Raw genomic sequence first — 16646 nt, 5'->3', positions numbered from 1 at the left:
TAACTACTATATGAGAGCATAAAAAGTCCTAATTACTATATGGGGGCACAGAGGGGCCTAACTTCTATATGAGAACAAAAAGACTGTAGAAGTAGCGAAAAAGAGGACCCCCTTATTTCTTCAGTGCCTATAATTGATATTAAAATTTTACCTTTATTAAACATTTATTGATGCACCAACTTTAACAAAAAATAAGCAAATCAGAGTAGATTGAAGAGAAATGTCACATATGAGCAAGCTAGGAGCACATTGAGATCTATACAATCTGCTTCTGTTTCGTGTGCAGCAGCCATTGTTGCAATAGTGCAGTGTCTGTGGGGTGGTGGGACTCCTTGAGTGTATTCCACAGATTCTGAACATCCTCTGCATATGCGCCAGTTGCGCATCGAATCCGGATCGCGGCTGGGCTTCTTAGGGTTCCATCACCTCCCCCTCTGGGTTTTAAAGGGGAAGGAAGCGTCTTCATGTTCAAACATGTCCAACATATGGATTATACACTCTGCAGAAATATAGATCTATGCCAATACCATGCCGAAAGAATGAAATGAATCCTGATACATTTATGCAAATTTTTTCTCCATAGACATATATTTTCCCATTGTTTGTGCATAATAGCAAGCTTACATTGTATTGTTATAGGGGGATCCAATGATATTGTCTATGTATACTAATAAGCACGAGTGGAAACCTTTAAACCTTTAATTTTGTACCACTCTAGTCACTATGTAGACATTTTGTGTCATTATCACTTCATTATTTGTTAGCACATTTTTATTGTCTTATATGTTTTTGTTTAAAGCCATGATTATGGGCTAGCCAGCCCAAAACGTGTCGGAATTCTATCTAAAATTAAATAAATTATTCACTGTTTTAAAGAGCTAGAGAAAGTCCAAGTGTTTTTCATATTTGAAGACCCCAGTGTCCGGCGATTAATCTCACATGTTCTTGGTGTGGTATACAGCCCGGGAAGATATCTTGTTAATGGATTAAAGGGAAGGCTGACATACTACTCTAATTGTGTTTGATAAAACATATATAGTAATTGCCATATACTGTAGAGCGTAGGACCATAAAAAGTAAATGAAGTTAGGGGATGATACATTTAATCTTTAGAAAATCTATTATTTTTCATCATTAAGTTGATGTAGTTGTATTTTTAAACTATGCAGTCGATTTTCTCTTATTCATTTCAGGCTTGAGGAAAATAATGTAGCACTTTGGGAAAAATATAAAACCTAAAAGTCCAACACTGGAGGCCAAGATGGAGAAAATTTCTACGGCCACCATGTTTTTTCCTTTGGTGCTCAGATAGGAAGGGACCATAGTAATCCAGACACTACAGAACACCAGCATACTGAATGTGATGTACTTGGCTTCATTAAACCGATCGGGTAATGTTCTAGCCAAATAAGCTACTGTAAAACTAACAGCTGCCAGGACAAATAAGTAACCTAGAACAGCAAAGAAGCCAACTTGAGACCCTTCATTGCACTGAAAGTGTCACTGTCGTGATTTTTTTTTTTTTTTTTCAGAAATCAATAGTCCAGGCGATTTTAAGAAACTTTGTAATTAGGTTTATTAGCCAAAAAATGCATTTTTATAATGAAAAAGCAGTTTGAAGCTCTCTTCCTTGTCTTCATTGTTCTCCTATGGAGAGAGCTAAAGAAAAGACCAAAACAGGACAACAAAGAGTTAATCTACAAATACCTCACCCATTATCTCCTGGGACAGTCACCACTGACCTGTCTGAGCTCAGATTACAGCTGTCACCCAGCTCTGTGCCTGTAATCCTCTGTTATCTGCTTTCTGCGGCCAGCTAACTCCCTCCTTCCTCCTCCCCCCTCCCCTCTCCCTAGAGCAGACAGGGTACGACTTATGCAACAAGTCACAATTTTCAGATTTTTTGCAGTGGATGGAAAAGAGGAAGGAGGGGGGGACATGGGAAAAGGCTTTTTACATGCAGATAATGGCATATTTGGCTAATAAACCCAATTACAAAGTTTCTTAAAATCGCCTAGACTATTGATTTCTGCAAAAAAAAAAAAAAAAAAAATACGACAGTGACTCTTGAATGATGACTTTCCTGTGATAGGAATGGGTGTCCTGCTCCAGGTATGGGGGAGAAAAGTATAGCCAAATAATGCTGATAATAACCTCAATGGATGAGGCCACCACAACTATAGAGTTGGACAATTTCATGCTAAACAGTCTTTTCCATCCACTTCCAGGTCTGGATATTTTAAAAGCCATATAGACCATGATGGTTTTGGCCAAAACAGAAGATAACGAGATGGAGAAGATGATGCCAAAAACTATTTGTCGTAATCTGCAGGTTCTATCGACAGGACGGCCAATAAATATGAAGACACAGAGGAAGCACAATGACAACGAGATGAGGAGGATGAAGCTCAGGGTCTTGTTATTTGCCTTCACAATGGGGGAATCTTTATGTGACACAAAAATTCCTAATATCAAAATAGATATTGTCCAGAACAGAACAGCAATGGAGGAAAGAGCTATGGAGAGTCCATCAGAGAAGGAGAGGAAGTCTTCAAGTTTGGGCAGACACTGATCTCTTTTACTACTTGACCATTCTGAAGGCAAACATTTTATGCAGTTATCACTATCTGGGAAAACAGATTTGTAAAAAAAAAAAAAAAAAAAAAAAAAGAAAGAAAGTTATGTAACAGAACTAGAAAACCATGGAGCTTTGTTACTAAAACAATAATAAAACAAAATCATCATTGGTCTATTACCGTGATTTACTTTTTGGGGAAAGTATAGCCTATTTTCTGTGGTGATTAATTGTTTGTCTCACAATTGTCTCAAAAAAGTCTCAGAATTCTCCTGAAATAATTGGTTAAAAAATTATTTATAAGTGGATAAGTGTGTGAAATGTATAGTCACACATTTTTTCCAATACCTGAGTGCAGATGACCAGTGGATTTTCTTTTAATAAATTGATCAACAAATAGTATTTTTAAAGGCTTAGTAGCGGAAGGTGTAAATACAGCGTACACGGTAATCATTACTAAGCTTAGGCTAAGTGTTGACCTGTAAAATGGCTAGCAGTAGCATTATTCTCCAAGTACCCATGGTGACAGGAGTACTGGGAAGGGCCAAATACCAGTGTGGTCCTGGACCTGTCTCTGTTTCATAGCCAGTCAGGTGAAAACCCAAATAGCAGCAGTCTAGTACCCCCAGGGTGGGAGGGGGCACTTATTTAAGCATTTTCCAACCAGTTTTTACTAGCCTGCTATCATCCTTCCTCCTCTACAGTAATCTCTTGGCTACTGTCTGGCCCTCAGGGGCTTATGTGGGAAGGCTGTGCGGGCTAAAGCTATAGATCATAGATCAGGGATGGTTGTCAGGAAGTTTTAATACAGTCCACCCCCCACCCCAGACTGTTTTGACAGTGGATCAGATCGTATCCTGTTGTGGGAAGCCAAGTCTTCCTATTATATTACCACTGGTTTACATTTACAATGTTAAAATGCCACAGTTTGCTTTGACAGCAGCATTTTAACAGTTAATAGGCAGTATGTCGTCATCACCCCTTGTGACTATGAGAGGCAGCCGTCTTCTACTGAATGCAGCAGGGGGCTGCCCCTTATGAAGTGGGCCCAAGCCCAACCCAATTCCATACACATGATGCAGAGCAGAGTTGCAATACCACACATAACCCAAGGAAAGGGAGCACATTTCTTACACATTTTTTTTTCTTCTTTTTTACAACATGGTCCATAATTTTTTTCACATTACCAGTCAAAATAATTTAGCCTGCCATTTTTATATGAATCTATGTTTACCAGTTGTATTAGATATTTTGCCTTCAGAGCAATTTACACAGTCATAACAGCAGATTGGCTTCTTATTATTCTTGATCTTCCTGCTACCAGGTAGACAATTCTTTGAACATTGAGATCTTGGAACCTATAATGGAAAAATATGAAAAATTCTTCTTCTGAAGAAAAGAAGTATATTCCATATTTCATCAATAACTCATGTTTCAGCACTCATTAGTTGGTTATAGTAGGAGAGTGAGGAGCTGGTACTTTTGATCCAAGTATTTTAGGTGGGATACCTTTATTTGCCAAAAAAAAAAATGGTATTTGTGAGCTTTCGTGATTCAAAAAATCCCTTCAACAGAAAAATTTGTCTGATGAAGAGATCTTTTGAATCTTGAAAACTTAAAATTCTAACATTTTTTTGTTGGCCAATAAAGGAATCACTCCTAAAACACATTGAGCGAAGGTATTTACCACCACATAGATTTTCCTGGCTAACATGGTACCATACTTTTTTTTTCTAATGCGAGAGTAAGAAAAATTCTAAATTATATTGCAAAATATTTTTAAAAAATGTGTAAGAAAAAAAAATACCCCCAATTTCTCACCTCTTTATTTTTCCAGGTTACCAGAGATGTGTTGAAGTGAAGCTGCTTGTCTGGCGGTGCCCATGGCATAAAAGAACCCACAAGGTAAAATGTAGAAAAAGTCTTGTTTATCATCATCCTGTTATATATCCTATACATTGTGTTCATCGCCCCATTATCATGGTAGTATAATCTCTTTTCTGATCCATCATTGTACTGAATATCCCTCAAGTATTGATTTAGCTTTCGGTAAAAGAGGAATCATATGTTATGAAATGAAATATCAAAAGCTTACTTTAAGTAGTGACCAGTTTTAGAATCATTTTAGGGTAATGTAACCATCTCCCATTGCTGTCAGTGATAGCCAGGGACCCGCCGCAATTGTTAACCCTACAGTTAACCCTATAGATACTGTAAGCCACACGACCGCAGAATCTATAGGGCTTCAGACAGAGAATTCTCCCTCTACAGAGGTAGAATTCTCTGTCTAGTAATCGGGGCTCTGTGATGGGATCGCACAGCCCCAATGGTTGGGTCGAGTCATGCACCTTGCTAGTTTTTAAATGTATGAATAAAAGTTAAATTGTATCCATTGCAACCACGTCCTGGAGTGCTGGCTACTAAACTACTAAAGAAAAAGCTTCAGCCCCAATGGTAGTCATGGACAACAGAAGCCTTAGGGGAAAGGAGGGAGAGAGGGCCGCAAGCGCTGCCTCCTACCCTCTCTCCCCTGCAACTGTTGCAGGCTTCTAACAGTGTCAGGGTATAGCAGAGAGGGGAAAGACCTAGGGATTTCATCTTATGGGAACATTATGATCCTATAAGCTAAAGTCCAAAAATGACCTGGGCATTGAGGTATCAATGACCCATGGTCTTATATGGTGAATCAGTGATTTCTGGCGTAAAAAAATTATTATAATTTTCAGTTTGCCAAACACACCAGTTTTGTAAAGTGTCAGGTAACATGGACATGGTTGGAGGGGATGGGCTGTGGTCAAAAAGAAATTTTAGAACAGTTCTACAATTTTGCTCATGCTGAAGAGAACTTTTAGCATTCTTAGTGATCCTGAAGCTCATATTCTAAGGGCCCTATTAGGCGGGACGATTATTGTGCGGAAAATTATTATATCATTTCAATTCAAACAATAATTGTTCCAGGTAATTGCAGGCAATGGTCGAAAAATTGTGTATTGTTGATTTTTTATTTAGATCTGATCCTAAAAATAATCGTTCGCTCTAATCGTTCCACATTCATTTGCTGTAATTCTGCATTTGTTCATTACTCGTTCAGTGTAATTACACATTGTTCCTTCTTTTGCTGGGATCAGATGGAGTAAACAATCCTAGTAATGAGGGCTGTAATGATCGTAACTAATGACTATCGTGTGGTGAATGATTTTGAGTTAACGATAAACAAACTCATTTGCAATTGTTTATCAATAATCACCTAATCGTCTAATAGAACCCTAATGGTGCTTACACACACACACACACAGATTTATGTGACAGATTTTTGAAGCCAAAGCCAGGAACTTACTATAAACAGAGAACAGGTCATAAAGGAAAGACTGAGATTTCTCCTCTTTTCAAATCCATTCCTGGCTTTGGCTTCAAAAATCTGTCAGATAAATCTTTCTGTGTAAACGCACCGCAAGAGCACCATAAATTAAAGAAAATATTGAGAATTGAAATTTTTCTAATTCACTTTTTAAAGAGGTTATACTAGGAGTAGAAATGGTCCTATCTGTACCCCTCCCCGATGCTCTGCTTCTTCCCATGGCCTTTTGGAAGAGGCAGAGGTAAAAGGGGTCAGGTGGTAAAACTAAGTCAACACCTAAAGTCCAATACCCATATCATCACAACAGCAATAATATTGTACAATGTGAACATTGTGTGGCGCATGGTTTTGCCTGAATGCAATGCTCGCAAATGTACCCACCCCCTCTTATTTTAGAAAGTATACTTCCAAAGCAGCTAGTGATAGGTAGTGAAGCGCTGGGGTACAGAACAGGTAGGACCTTTTTTGTTTCCCAGATAACCCTATATAATACTCTGGGGGGGATTTATGAAGACCGGCGTACAACTACAGGCGTAAATCATGATAAATGAGGTGCAGGAGGAGTCCACGCCTCCACCCCACCTTGTCGTCCCCCTCCCCAAGCTCCTTCAGCCCGCCCGGTGAGTGGGGCATACGGCAGGCGTACGCAAGGAAGAAGGGGCAAATCTGCATCTCATCCCTGGCGTACGACTCATAAATGTCCTCATACGTTTCATAAATGTCCTCATCTGTCTTTTAGATTCTTCATCTTAGTACCTATTGGAGGGTGAGGCGAATGGTTGTCCAGGACTAGAATGAAACCATTGGGTCAGTATAGCAAGCATATTCTACTGTATTACTGTGTAGATTTCACTTCTGCTCAGTCACTTTGCATTTTAATTCAAAAAAATTATCTCCTCCTCTCCCCCCCACCCTCCATTTCAATTCCACTGCTCACTGTTGCCTTTTACTACACTCTATCATGTATCATCATGCCCATTGATACTATGGTTATGTTTTGGTTTACCTTATGTCTGTACTTATGCATTTTCACTTTATTCCTATAAAAATCTTTTCCCAAAGATGTAAGCATAGCATCCAGTGCATAAGCCATTGTAAGTAATGAATTATAGACCACTGGAGAGCCTATACTGAATAAAGAGTATGGGATTTTTATTCTATTTTTGTCTCCTGAACAATTACGCAGTTTTACTTGGAATAAAGCTTCATACAAACTATTTTGAATTTGGTTGAAACTATTTTGATTTGGTTGAAAAGCACAAATCATGTAACATCTGTATAGCTCCAAACAACTTATCATCTGGATAATTGGAAGACCGGACGTTTTTAAGAAATTCTTTTATGTCAACTTTATCATATGGATTGATCAAAAATTCTTTATGTCTATTAAATTCGAACATTTGAAAAATTTTAACATTTATATAATAAAGAAATCCCAGGCAACAGTTAAATGCTTGCAAGCATTGTTCTACTATTTCATTATTGACAAACCAGTTGGGTGGAAGGATAAAAGTCTTTGTCTTCAGAACATAATCGGGAAGCTGTAAATTGTCAGCTATATAGAAAGAAACTGTTCCACATATAAGAATAATATTAGAAGAGGAGCTTGAGATGAATCACTTGTTTTTCTCATTTATTTGTTCTAGCTCTTTAAGATTTTCAGCACCGCGGAGAGTTGATAAAGGAAAGACTTTAGCGGTAAACTCTACGCAGATGTCATGACTAATAAGAAATTAGGTCAGAGTTTGGCTTTCCTTGATTCCGCTGTCATCTGCGCTGGTAACAATTCCAACCCAGCTCCATGAAAAATGTTTCAGTAGCTTTAAAATAGCAGAAAAGTAGACATGGTCAATATGTCCTGTACGAAAGAGATAGGGATACATAGTTCTATGACTGAGAAGGGGATCTGTAGCCTCATAGCTGATCTGGAGAAAAAACTAAAATTAGGTATGGGCATGTAAAAAAAAAATATCTCTGTTGCCAAAAAAAGATGACTAATGAGTATTGGTGTTCAAATGAATATACATATGAAAAAACAGATTCCAAGGGCCCACAATGAACATACCAGGACTTTTACTTGTGTTCATCATTGTGCTTCTCCACATATAACATTCTCTATGCATATCAGTGGAGTGGCAACTTTTTTTCCATGCTGCACACTGTTAATATAGTAGCCCAGTATAGTTACTGGTCTGAAACATATAAACCAATACAGTTATGGTATCAGTACAGGTTTGGAACCATTACCATGATGAAGCCATGGGAAAAGGAGATACACATGGAGTTCAAATGGATACCTTATTACTCTGATAGATAGAAAGATAGCTGATTATTACTGCCCTTATAGATGTAGAGTTAACATCTAGTTAATAACCTGTAAACTAGGTGTGTCAAATCGACAAATCTAACTTGTCACTCTTTGAATCTTTACAAATTTGTGCAGTGCCCTGGTATCTGTTTTCTAGCTATTTTAAAGCTAATATATCACAAGGTACATTACTTTGGGTTTTTTACATGAACTGACTGGTGCCGGTCAACTACCGAGCACAGGCCCGCCCCGGAGCACTGAAGGCAGGCCCGCCAGTGTGATGATCTCCCCTCTCCTCTGTGATGCAGTTCCATTGATTCTAACAGAGCCGCATTACAGAAGGGAGGGGGTTTTGTCATACTCGGGCTGGAAGGCCTGCTCTTAGTGCTCCGGGGCGGGCCTGTGCTTGATAAAAGACCAGCACCATGCATGGTAACCAGACAGGCAGTTCATAAAAAGGACCACGTCACCAGCATCTCCTCTCTGATGCAGGTCTTTTCATGTATAAAAAAAAAAAAAAAAAAACATAACAAAGAACCTAGTGGTACATTCGCTTTAAGGTTGTCGTGTGGCAGAGGATTACCTTGCTATGCACTTTAATTGTTTTTGGGTATCATATATTCTGTGTATGTACTGCTACTTAACTTGTCACACTCCTACACACTGTTAAAAGAATACACTGCATACACTAAAGTATATTGGCAGTGCTAGGTGGCAGTGTACTACTGCTGTGTCTTTACCACACCCAAGTAGTGGAATGGAAGTAAGAAGGTTAAGTCACATCATGCCTCTTAAAAGCTGTTCCTAGTTATTAATTTGGAAGGGGGTGGACCTTAACCAGTCTGAGCTTGGCCTTTGGCCAGAGCATGTTTCTGCTACCTCAGCTTCTGCTAGTTAGACCATTTAGTAAGTTACAGTATATAGCTATATAGCTGTCCCCGGTGTATTATGCCAGGGCATTGCTTGGGAATAGACTGGTGACGTGCAGAAACCGGATGGGGTTCAAAAAAAGGACTGTGCCACCAGCATCCCTACATTGGCGCCAGTCTGTTCATATAGAAAACACAAAAGCAATTTACCTAGTGGTACATTCCATTAAAGGGGTATTCCAGGAAAAATAAATTTCCCTCCTAACCACAAGATGGGGGGAAAAGAAGGAGATCGCGGGGGGTCAAACCCCTGAACCTCCCGGCGACCTCCTGACGACCCTGGCCGTCTCTGTTATGAATAGAGCTATGGGTCCAGCACGCGACCCGCAGCTCTAGTCATACAGCACTCTTATCTTTACGACACTCCATACGAATAAATAGAGTTGCGAGTCAAGTAAGGGAAATCACCCGGGGGGGGGGGGGGGGTAGTCAGGACTCGGACCGCTTGTGATCTCCTTCTTTTCCCCTATCCTGTGAACAGGGGAAAAGTGAAATTTCCTAAGGAACTCACCTTTAACATTCAGTATGTTCTAGAATGTTGTAAAAGACTGCAATTCATGCAGAAATTTGCTCATTCTCTGCCTTCCCTGGATCATTCCTTTATAATAATTTGAACTTGATTGGGTTTGTTTGATTTAGCCATGTTAGTTAGTGTGTGACTTTTTGTGACATACCTGTGTATATTCGTACACGTTCAGCAGTTGTGCTATGGGCAGAGTGGTTACAGATAGAAGATCTCCAATAAATCCGGCAATGTTATCTTCTCCTGTGCAGTAGTAGTTGGGTACAGTAGCTCCAGGGCCTGATAATATCTGTATTGTACTTTTCACAGCTTTATTCGCATTGGCACAAGAATCATAAACGTGATAGCCCAAAGTCACATTGGGTAAAATGTAAGGATTTCTATTCACTTCTTCAACGGCCAATCGAAAATCCAAAAAGTATTTGTAATTGGAGAAAACAGGCCTGTAAATAAATATTTTTTCCAGCAATTAACCCCACATAACCCAGTCCAAAATGGCTTTAATGACTGCGCCAATTTTCATTTTTGCATTTTTTTCATCCTCACCTTTTAACAGCTACAGTGCTTTTATTTCCCCTTCTACAGGGCTATGTTAGGGCTCTGATTTTTAAGGAACACGTATACTATGTACAGTAAGGTGGCCATTTTGATGAATAGAAGGCTGCTAATAATGAATATGATCAGTATTGATGGGCGTCTATGTTACAAGACGGCCACCTTTCCTGATATTTTCCTAAAGTAGGAACATAGCCTAATGGTGCTTTTCAATGCATTATAAAATGTATTAAGGGGGGGATGCAACTTTGTAACTTTTTTTTTTTTTTTTTGGGGGGGGGGGGGGGTGTTCCATGTCTACGTGATGCGCTTTATGGTGAAACTCCCATAATATCTTTATTCTATATGTCAGTACAAACACATCGATGTGCATGTTTTCATCGCTTTTTCAGTATTTTATTATTATTTTTTTTTCCAATAAAGGACAAAGTCATATAACTTTCTGCCCAATCCCTGTCGACCACAGCTGGCGCCATCTTGTGTCGATGACGTCTTCACAGAGGGCCAGCCCCCTCCTCTGCTACATTGTCAGATGACTCACATCTGGCTCAGCTCAGATTGGCTGAGCAAGCTGTTAGTCATCTGACACTGTCATCTTAATTATAACTAGTTTAAGTACAAAAATGGTGTTTGACTAATCCATAAAGTTTAGCGCTGCCCAACAGACGCCAACAGTTAGAAGCAGATCAAAAGCTAAAACAAAAGTGCACAATGTACGCGTTTCAAGGGACAAGTCCTCTTCATCAGAATAGCAGTACATCAATCTTTAAAAATGGTGAAAGACGCCCCTAGGGGCGGGGCTACATTCAAAATACATAAATAAACAAACAGAAAAGTTTTTATCATACATCAAACTAAAAAAATATATATAGATAGATTGTATGTATAGGAGTTTATATGACTAGTACAATGAGGAGCTGAATTCAGATATAAAAAAATAGCAGGAACATGTCAGGAGCTGGGCTGTCCACAGATCCGGCATATAGCCGTCACGTAGTACATAGCACGTTTGTACTACAAGATGGCTAAATGAGGATCTGCCGACATCCCCGCTCCTGACATGTTCCTGCTATTTTTTAATATCTGAATTCAGCCCCTCATTGTACTAGTCTTACAAACTCCTATACATACAATCTATCTATATATAAATATATTTTTTTAGTTTGATGTATGATAAACATATTTCTGTTTGTTTATTTGTGTATTTTGAATGTAGCCCCGCCCCTAGGGGGTGTGTCTGTCACAATTTTTAAAGATTGCTGTTCTATTTAATACCCGCCTATCTACACCATTGTATGCTCTTCTTTTCTGATGAAGAGGACTTGTTCCTGATATATATGTTTTGATAAACTGTATAAACTGATAAACTTTTCTGTTTGTTTATTTGTGTATTTTGAATGTAGCCCAGCCCCTAGGGGCGTGTCTAGTGCCATTTTCAAAGATTGCTGTGCTATTTAATACCTGCCTATCCGCACCATTGTATGCACTGCTATTCTGATGAAGAGGACTTGTTCATTGAAACGTGTAAATTGTGCAATTTTAAGCTATGTTAACACTACGTAAAACTACGGCCGTCGTTCTCGCTGCAGAACTACGGCCGTAGTTTTGCGGGGTGGGACATAGCCTTGTGTGCAATTGGATCCCGGTCGGAGCGTACACACATCGTATACTCTCCGGCCGGGATATGTGCGGTGCCGGAAAAAACTGACAGGTCAGTTTTCTGCAGCCGGAATTCAGTGAATTCCGGCCGCAGAAAGACCTGTCAGTTCACACAGTGAAGCGAGCGGCTCCGGCCGCTCGCTTCACTGTGGGCAATGGTAAGCTCTAATGCGGGCGCACTCTGATGCGCCAACATCAGAGCCCTGCGTCACGGAACGGCCGGTCTCATACGTAGTGTGAACATAGCCTTAATAAATATTTAATAGAGATGAGGGAACCGGGTTCGGGTTCGAGTCCATCCGAACCAGAACGATCAGCATTTGATTAGTGGTGGCTGCTGAACTTGGATAAAGCTCTAAGGTTGTCTGGAAAACATGGATACAGCCAATGACTAATCAAATGCCGAAAGTTCGGGTTCGGATGGACTCGAGCATGCTCAAGGTTCGCTCATCTCTAGTCTGTTGGGCAGTGCTAACCTTTATGGATTAGTCACACACCATTTGTGTACTTAGACTAGCTCTATCACGATGGGCCCCTACCTGGGAGCATCCTGTTTGGACTATTGGTACCCATTTGGGTGATATGCATAAAGCCCAAGGGGTTTGAAGGTGAGCACCCCATCAGCACCTTGCTTTAAAATTTTACTTGTTTGTACGGTATAACATGATGCACTGCTGCCTGGCTGTTTTTCTCCCTTGTCTAGCTTAATTAGAAGGCTGTGCCAAATTATGAAGACTGGAGCTTGGACCCATGATCAACATGAAATTCAAAGAAAAATGAATCCAGGAGTGAGGGTAAGTATAAAAATGTGTTTGCTTACCCTCTTTGTTTTATAGTTGTTGTTTTTTTTTTTTTACCTGCAGGACTGTATGGGAAGTAATTTTTTACACCATGAGCTCTAGTTTTTATTAGTATTGTATTTGTGTAGATCGGATATTTTGATCGCTCTTTATTATTTTTTTTCCCCCGGTATATAATGTAACAAAAAAAAAAACTGTAATCCTGGCCCTTTTTTTGATTATTTTTATTTATGACATTTGTCTGTGGCTGGCTCTATAAAAACATAACCAATCGGGCCGCACGAAGACAAGTAGAACTCCTTTAGTGGTTATGAAAAACTATTGGGACCCTGGCAGTCCCATTGCAGTGGTCTCGATAGTTAAGTGACAGGATCTGTTCTTGTCACTTACTCTTAAACACCTTGATCACACCACAATTGGGGTGTTTAAGGGGTTAATTATAGGCTGCAGCATGTTCACTACTGCTTGTCATTAACGGTGAGAGTCTGACTACAGAGCTTGCTAGATACGGGTATGGCATGGGTCATCTGGTAACAGGTGCCCATGCCATGCAGTACAGTATAGTTCATCTAGGGCTTAATACTTTTTCATTTTATTTTATTGGGTCTTATTTTTTTTATTTACTTTTCTTATTGCATTGTATATGAAGATTTAGATTACCTTGTAAGAAGTCCACCTAAATGGATTACTATGCTCAGCCTAAAAATAATCTCAATAAAAATAACATTGACATTTCTAATGATCAAAAGTCAAAAGTTACTGCAAATGACAGTAACTCTTCAATAATACTACAGGACTCAACAACATATAGAATGTATTAAAATATATAAAATTTCCTGCTGCCTCCTCTCAGACAGCCTAAATTTAAATCAGATTTTATTTACTTTTTGCATTAAAAAACAGTAAAACAAAATTATGCCATACAAAATTTAGGAGTGTAGTATAGTCCAAGAAAATTGCTGAATTGAATAAACTGAATTGTTAAAGAAAGCATAATTGATATTAGTTAATACTATATTGTCCCTTGCATATGTTACAGATTTTGAACCACAGAATTGATGGATCCCAAGGGCACTTTCTTAAAATACAATAAATTACTGAACACTTCCTAGGTAAAGTTTGACTCATTCAAGGGTACCTTTAAATTAAATCCTACACCCTAATCAATGTGACTACATCCCACACTGACCAAAATCTGTGCATAATCCCCATTAATTAGAATAGGGCTTGTGCATGGAACTCGGCTGATATGGGACTTATCTACAGGTACCCGATCTTTCAGCATCAAATCTCATGGCACACCAGTTGGGACATAAGACCATAATGAAAAGAACCCTTTAAGAATAAAACTACAGGTATAATAATTTTCTAGTGTATAAGCAATTTTTTTTATTTTATTTTAATCTGCCCATAAGAAGACATTGCAGTCTGATGTATATCAGCTGGAAACTTATTCATGTTCATATTCACAGTATATTGTGACTTACATATAACAAAACATAATTCTGTCATATTTATTCAATTTAAACTCCTCCATGTTAAAATTAACCGTAAATATTCCTCCAAATATAATGTCTCCTTCCTTATAATATTTATATTCTTCTATTGCTTTTTCTAACTGCAACCTACATGTTGGCGATGATGCCAAAGTCATACAAAGTGATAGATACAAGGTAATCAGAGAAGGAATGGCTAGATGTTGAGGCATGATGGATTTTACAATGATTTTTCAAAGAGAAGCATTATACTCCGTGTGGATTTTAATAACATGATGTTTGCAGTGCAGATGTGTCCAGCCTTACCTTTCTTTTAGTTAAGGAAATGAATTTATCAACAAAATATTAGAACATGATATCAGAATAATCAATGGTAATTTTGATTTCATTTACTGTGTCTGAAGCTTATGAATTCATCGCAATATGAAAGATTGGTAATGTCACAACATGCATCACAAAACATATAGACTTTAAATGAGAAAATCTGAGAAAGTTGAAGAAGGACACATCTGTACATCAATAAGATCCTACCTCTGTGCCAGCATCTCAGGCACTATATATCTACCTGAGCTACTGAGGATCTGTAATTACGTCACTTTGTACATTTATATGTTAAACTAACCAGATGTGTCCAAATCTCAAACTTAAATAAAGAAATTATTTTTATTTTTATTTTCTTTATTCTTCTAGCAAAACAGTTCTGATAACTCATTCATAACCAAGGCTCTTGGATGCCTATTGTAACCTTTAAAGGGGTGTGCATGTGTATTGTGTCCATATTAGGACATAGTCAGAAGTCAGAGTGAAGAATCATTTTTGCACAAGTGTGACACTTGACTCTGAGTATTGACAACTAACTTCTGATTACTGACTACTGACTTTGACTACTGACTACTGACTTCTGCTTTTGACTACTGACTTTGTGAAGTCAGGAGTGAGAAGTCAGACATTCTGTCTCCCTTGTTGATTACATACAGAGCTTAGGTTAGAAACATTGTATTTGTTTCAGTTTTGCACACAGCTAACTCTTTATGAAATCAACAAGGGAGACAGGACTTCTGACTTTTCACTTCTGACAAGTCAGAGATCTAATATCACTTCACTTTTGTTACCTGAATGATGCAAGCTAGGGGCTGCCTGGCAATTGAAGTGAAAGGGAAACTCAAACTGAATGGGGACTTGTAAAACCTAGCCATTGACATTTCAGATGTCAGATATCACACATTATTTTATTAGAAGTCAGGTATAAGTAGTTAGAAGTAAGGAATCAAAAGTCAGCTATCAAGTGTCAATGGTCAGTAGTCAAAGTCAGTAGTCCGTAGTCAAAGTCAGTAGTCAGTAATCAGTAGTCAAAGTCAGTAGTCAAAGTAAAAAGTCAGTAGTCAAGGTCAGAGGTCAGTAGTCAAGGTAAGTAGTCGGTAGTCAGTCAGAAGTCAAAGTCAGAAGTTTGTAGTCAAAGTCAGAAGTCAGTAGTCCAAGCCAGTAGTCAAAGTCAGAAGTCAAAGGCAGTAGTCAATGTCAAAGGTTACATAGTTACATAGTTACATAGTTAATACGGTTGAAAAAAGACACATGTCCATCAAGTTCAACCAAGGAGGGGATGGATACAGGGAAGGGGTGATAGGTTCTATACATATGCATTTATATTATTTTGGTCTAAGAACTTGTCTAGCCCTGTTTTGAAGCCCTCTACTGTTTTTGCTGTGACCAGATCCTGTGGTAGACTGTTCCACAGATTCACAGTTCTCATGGTAAAGAAGGCTTGTCGCCTCCGGAGGTTGAACCTTTTTTTCTCCAGGCGGAGGCAGCGCCCCCTTGTCTCTCCAGGCGGAGGCAGTGCCCCCTTGTCCTTTGAGGGGGTTTTACCTGGAAGATCTTTTCCCCATATGTCTTGTAGGGGACATTTATATATTTAAATAAATTAATCATATCTCCCCTTAAACGTCTCTTCTCCAGACTAAACAAATGTAATTCTTTTAATCTCTCCTCATAACTAAGATGCTCCATTCCCCTTATTAGTTTAGTTGCTCGTGTTTGTACCCTCTCCAGCTCTAGAACATCTTTTTTATGAATCGGATTCCAAAACTGGACGGCATACTCCAGATGAGGCCGCACCAAAGCTTTATAAAGCGGTAATATTATATCCCTGTCCCGTGAGTCCATGCCTGTTTTAATGCATGACAATATCCTGCTGGCCTTAGAAGCCACTGACTGACATTGTGTGGTGTTCTGTAGTCTATTATCTACAAGTATACCCAGATCCTTCTCCATCAGCGACTCTCCCAGAGTAACTCCCCCCAGGACATATGATGCATGTGGGTTATTAGTACCCAGGTGCATAACTTTACATTTATCCACATTGAACCTCATTTGCCAAGTGGACGCCCAAACACTCAGTGTGTCTAAGTCATCCTGTAACATCTGCACATCCTCCATAGACTGT

General features: G+C 39.0%; 1 protein-coding gene across 1 annotated transcript; it reads right to left on the bottom strand.

The window, feature by feature from the left end:
* Nucleotides 1–1161: 1161 nt before the first annotated feature.
* Nucleotides 1162–10830, bottom strand: LOC138796512 (vomeronasal type-2 receptor 26-like). Its single transcript, XM_069976119.1, has 6 exons — nt 10790–10830; nt 9845–10136; nt 4397–4618; nt 3810–3933; nt 2074–2627; nt 1162–1497 (listed from the first exon to the last, which is right to left on the bottom strand). The coding sequence occupies exons 1-6, from the start codon at nt 10828–10830 to the stop codon at nt 1162–1164; spliced, it is 1569 nt and encodes a 522-aa protein (XP_069832220.1).
* Nucleotides 10831–16646: the final 5816 nt, after the last annotated feature.

The sequence above is a fragment of the Dendropsophus ebraccatus genome, chromosome 7, assembly GCF_027789765.1.
Source record: "Dendropsophus ebraccatus isolate aDenEbr1 chromosome 7, aDenEbr1.pat, whole genome shotgun sequence".
Classification (NCBI taxonomy): domain Eukaryota; kingdom Metazoa; phylum Chordata; class Amphibia; order Anura; family Hylidae; genus Dendropsophus; species Dendropsophus ebraccatus.
The sequence above is the reverse complement of the archived record's forward strand: the minus strand, read 5'-3'. Positions and strand labels throughout refer to the sequence as shown.

Coding starts and splice junctions, on each gene's coding strand:
- LOC138796512 (XM_069976119.1), bottom strand. CDS start 10,830: ATGACTAACAGCTTGCTCAGCCAATCTGAGCTGAGCCAGAT. Junction 3,934..4,396: donor TAACCTGGAAAAATAAAGAG/GTGAGAAATTGG, acceptor TTTCCATTATAG/GTTCCAAGATCTCAATGTTC. Junction 2,628..3,809: donor CAAAATATCTAATACAACTG/GTAAACATAGAT, acceptor CTGTTTTCCCAG/ATAGTGATAACTGCATAAAA.